Here is a 5,525-nt window from a genome sequence, read left to right on the forward strand (position 1 = left end):
AACGGTTATTGGGTTAACCCGGAAAGAATAAGAGAAAATCCTCATAAATGAATGTTATTTTAAGAGATATTAAAACAAATGAATAGGGGTGTGGGTCCGTGAAGGAGACAATGATTTAGAATTTGGTGTCTTTCTCGCCTGTATGATAATAAAAAAAAAGAAAAATTATTATAATATGCAGTCCAATGAGTCCGAGGTTGTTGCTCACCTTTCGTGTATATAAGGAGACTTCCGATAGCTGGATGGTACATTGCTACGGCTGACACCAAAATGGTAAGACTTATTCCGGTCTCGCGAAAAGAATGTGACGGCTATGGTGATTCTCATGCATACATACATACATACGCACACACACACATACACACACACACACACAACACGCACACACACACACAACACGCACACACACACACACACACATATATATATATATATATATATATATATATATATATATATACTATATATATATATATATTGAATCAAGTTGCATACGGTACCCTTCATAATCACGAAGTTTTAACAGGATTCTCTGAATTACCTTATCAATCACCTAAGCTCTATTATAGTTGCGGCAGGTTTCTTATCGCCGGCACAAATGGACAATCAAAATTGCATGGATGAGGTTAGGAGTTTTGTGCCTTCTGTTAAGATGTGGGTTATGGGTTGTGGATGTGTGGTGCCAAAAACGTTTCAAGTTATCTGATGGCCATTGTGTGAAATAAAATGAGACCAAAGACGAAATCATGGATTATTACTTCAGGGTCTCTTAAATTTTTGTTTACTCGTAATTGTTTTGTTTTCTTTAGAGCTCAGCCCTTAATACCAAGTAACTGCTAAAAGACAATCCAAAGAGATATTTGAAAATCCAAGCTTCTTTTTTTATATTTTCTACCCTCTGAAGTAGACAAAATGATAGAATTCCTCGGATTTCATCGTTGAGCTTTTGTTGTAGGTCACTCAAAATGGATATTAAAGAGACCCTCAAAGGATTAAAGAACTTAGTGGATCCTTTAACATTTTTTATTCTTTAATTTTGTCTCTTTTTATATTTCTCTTTCGCAAGACGGATACTTATCTGGCGCTTTTAAAACTAGAGAGAGAGAGAGAGAGAGAGAGAGAGAGAGAGAGAGAGAGAGAGAGAGAGAGAGAGAAGAGTACTAACAAATCATTTATTTACCAGTAAAAGAGTTCTATATTTATTTCTCAGAACCGATTCTCTTTGAGTGTCGATAAACGTAGTGAAAATAAAGGAATAAGAGGCATTTTCTGAAGGCTGTTACGTATCTCATTTAACCTTCTATTGCAGGCTTCCTTCAAGATTGTACTTGGCCTTTCCCTTCTTGCTACCTGCGTCTTGGCTGGTGGCAGATATAGAGGCGGAGGTGGCGGAGGCATTGGAGGAGGCTTCAGACATGGTGGAGGTATTGGAGGAGGCTTCGGGCACGGTGGAGGTATTGGAGGAGGCTTCGGGCACGGTGGAGGTATTGGAGGAGGATATGGATCTGGCGGAGGCCATGGAGGAGGCATTTCAATTATCCCAGCTATTGGAGGATTGATAGATTCTTCTGTGAGTTATGGAGGTGCCGGTTCAGGCTTTGGAGGTTCAGGATTTGGAGGCCACGGAGGTTCATTCGGTGGGGGCCATGGAGGCTCTTTCGGTGGGGGCCATGGAGGCTCTTTCGGTGGGGGCCACGGAGGTTCCTTCGGTGGAGGCCATGGTAGGCCATATGGTAAATAAATACAAAACAAGCCAAGGACATAATAATTGCTACAACGTCTTCCTTGATGATAAATGAAGAACACACTACTCTTTCTTTAATTTATGAAAACGGTGGACAAATATTGGCTATTTTGTTTCTAATATAAATTAAAAGAAGAGATTCATTTTAACACCATGCACACTGTGGACTAAGAGGCCCATAGTCAATGTGTAAAAATACTCTTAAGGTTAATTCACTAATTCAAACGTAAATATAACAGTAAACAAATTCTTGTGTTTTATCTACAATCCCCTTTATTATGGTAAATGGCTCACTTTATATATATATAGGTCTCTCTCTCTCTCTCTCTCTCTCTCTCTCTCTCTCTCTCTCTCTCTCTCTCTCTCTCTCTATCTCTATATATATATATATATATATATATATATATATATATATATATATCATAACGAGATCGTCAATCTTGTTATCATTTTGGTAGCGTTAGGCCAGAGCGGCAGACAACTGGTAATTGGCAATACATTCTCTCTCTCTCTCTCTCTCTCTCTCTCTCTCTCTCTCTACTGGCAACAGCTATTTCTCTCTCTCTCTCTCGACTCTCAATAACTCTCTCTCTCTCTCCATCCTTAAGGTCACCAAATCAGAGTCGGAACTTACAAAAATATGAATTTATTTAAAAGCAATGTATTAACTGAATAACTCAGATTCTTAACAGAATGATTAAACGAAATGTTAAACCAAAGTCCAAATGACCCATATAACCCTCGGTGATTAATCTAACACCAACATTAGTTTAGCCATAACACTAGGTACAGTCAACACAGTAATTAAGTCATTACACCATTTCTCCAAAGAACAATCCCCACTCTTCTCCTGAAACATTTTCCCTCTTCAAGAAACGCCTGTTAGAAGACAGGAGAACACTCTGGTAAGCACAAGAGCAAAATCAAAAGATCATATATATAGAATATCTCTGAAATAACTATTCAAATACAATCCAGCCACACTTTGGCCAAAATAGATATAATAACACTCACCCATTTCAGCACAGTTGCACTGTCACTAATCAACAAACACTTTGGCAGAGCCATCCCGGCCCTGCCTTCTCTCTGTAATAGTCTTCCCTTCATTGCAATATAACACTTTCATATGTAGGGGGAAAAGCGCACACATACGTACAAACCCACATTTAATGTTCAGAATGTTCACGCCCCGAGCTGCTTAAGATCAGTTTCAAAGTCACCTCTACATCAAGCTGTCATGGCGACAGGACGAGGCACTGATTTGCTAAGACAGCACTCTTGATCACATAATCTCAAAAAAAAAAGATGCGTATGTATTCCTAAGATTTCGCTAGAACACTCTGTCTCCAGGGAAGTTAAGTTGCTGATTCTCTATATTCTAAGAAATGTCATAGCATATCACATCATATATTATTTAAAATATCTCATAGCAAATCCCCCTCTTTATGTTAAATATATATATATATATATATATATATATATATATTATATATATATATATATATATATATAGAAATAATGTGAAATATTTTGTTTGATATCCAATTCACTATAGGGAGTAACTTACTCCTGGAGGAAGTTATAAGTGATAAGTGCTTCATAGAAAATACGATTCGAACTGTCACCTGGTTGACAAGGGAAGTGAGAACAATGACTTTGACCATTGAGCCATCAAGAAAGGTATAACATTATACGGGAAGAGATGTTGTGACCGTGGTGTTTAATTGCATATACGATCAATTTTTCCAACCTTCATTTCAAAATTAATTAACGAAATATGTTTTCCCTTGGTCCCAGGAAGTATTGCTGACAAAAAAAAAAAAAAAAAAAAAAACTCTCTAACCCCTTTTTTCCTAATTTTCTTATTTTCTATATCTACTTGGGGAATTCGCAAAGTAGATTGGCTGGTTCGTTCTCTTACACGGAATTTTAGACTTTCGACGCAGCGAGTAGAAGGTCTATAGTCTGATAAGTACCTGGCATTTAATGGCCTTTTTCCTGACTGAAATATGAAAAATGTACTTACTTTACTGTTTTATTATTTTACGATATGCAGTACAGGGCATGTGACTGAACTCAAGATGCACTTCACTCAGAATAACGACCGCAAATTGTATGGTCTATTAAGTATTAATTTGCTAAAATTTGCAATAATTGTAATTTATTTCATTTTATCATTTCACCAAATTTACTTCAGCTGTGTCTGTTATGCTTCTATCACACTCACATACACAAACACACACACACACACACACGAACACACACACACACACATATATATATATATATATATATATATATATATATATATATATATATATATATATATGTGTATGTATGTATGTGTATGTGTGTGTATAAACATATATGTATTCATGTACATATAGATTTACAGTGCACATAACATGTACTCACTGTACTGTTTTATTATTTTACAATATGTAGTACAGGTCACGTAACTGAACTCAAGAAGCACTTCACTCTGAACAACGACCACGAATTGTATTGTCTATTTAATATTAATTTGCTAAAATTTACAATAATTGTAATAAATTGTATTTTATCATGTCACCAAAATTACTTCAGCTGTGTCTGTTACGCATCTATCACATTGTCTCACATACACACACACATATATGATATATATATATATATAATATATATATAATATATATAATATATATTATATATATACATCGAGCTACAATGTCCTTAATATCTAATTCGCTTACCTCGGATTTAATATATTTTCATATATGGTTAACCGAAGGGTAATTTTTTACACGATAATAGATTTACCTATCTCCCAGGCGCGAACCTAAGAAGCCATTCAAATCCAGGACGTCAGTGGAAGCTTTTACCTACCCCACCATCACGGTGGTGGGTAGGTAAAGCTTCCACTGACGTCCTGGATTTGAATGGCTTCTTAGGTTCGCGCTGGAACCAGGTAAATCTGTTATCGTGTAAAAAACACCCTTCGGTTAAGCATATATGAAAAATATATTAATTCCGAGGTAGAGCGAATTAGATATTAAAGGACTTGTAGCTCGATGTATGTATATGAATCACGATAATGTGATATGTCACACTCACACACCACACACATATATATATATATATATATATATATATATATATATATATATATATATATATGTGTGTGTGTGTGTGTGTGTGTGTGTGTGTAAGCATATTTGTATTTATGTATATATAGATTTAAAGTGCACATAAAAACAGTACATACAACATGGCTGTCATGAAACGTGTTCCTGACCTATAATCTATCTACAGTTAATTTGCATTCCACAATTAGGGGTTCTTTAATGCGGTCATAAAATAATACTTATCCCTCTCATGGGCTGTCCAGAAGAGAGATACCGTTCCGGGACGCATATTTCCCATTCCAGGTACAAGGCCATCTGCCATCACCTGAGGGGTCAATAACTGTTTTTGATTCATTTTTATTTTTTTTTACATATCGCATTGTATCATTTATTTTCATCAGTGAATCTGGGTTAGAAGTTGGACACTTTTAAAATTCCGTTAGATGACCAGAAACTAGATCAAACTATTTCTACCTTTTGATCAGAGCAGTTAATTGTACGGTTTCGATTCGTCAGATTTGAGTTCTTTCGCTCATTTTAAGTCTTCACGGTTATATTCGTAGAATGACTGTCAAGCTGTTTATCGTACCCCATCTACACGATATCCAAACTTAGGTCAAGGTTTTATGAATCAAATCTGGGAAAAGTGGCAATGTCTAAGAGGAACCACATGTTCG

The 5,525-nt window shown here is 35.9% G+C and overlaps 1 protein-coding gene across 1 annotated transcript in view; it reads left to right on the forward strand.

Annotated features, from left to right (window-relative positions):
• The first annotated feature begins 253 nt into the window (after window positions 1–253).
• Window positions 254–5,525, forward strand: part of LOC135218212 (uncharacterized) — a 10,332-nt gene continuing 5,060 nt past the window's right edge. Inside the window, exons 1-3 of the mRNA XM_064254365.1 lie at window positions 254–273; window positions 1,310–1,721; window positions 3,300–3,424. Of these exons, the coding sequence (XP_064110435.1) occupies window positions 271–273; window positions 1,310–1,721; window positions 3,300–3,424 (540 nt within the window). The 5' untranslated portion in view covers window positions 254–270. The remainder of the gene's footprint in view (window positions 274–1,309; window positions 1,722–3,299; window positions 3,425–5,525) is intronic.

This window comes from Macrobrachium nipponense, chromosome 9 (assembly GCF_015104395.2).
Source record: "Macrobrachium nipponense isolate FS-2020 chromosome 9, ASM1510439v2, whole genome shotgun sequence".
In the NCBI taxonomy this organism is placed as follows: domain Eukaryota; kingdom Metazoa; phylum Arthropoda; class Malacostraca; order Decapoda; family Palaemonidae; genus Macrobrachium; species Macrobrachium nipponense.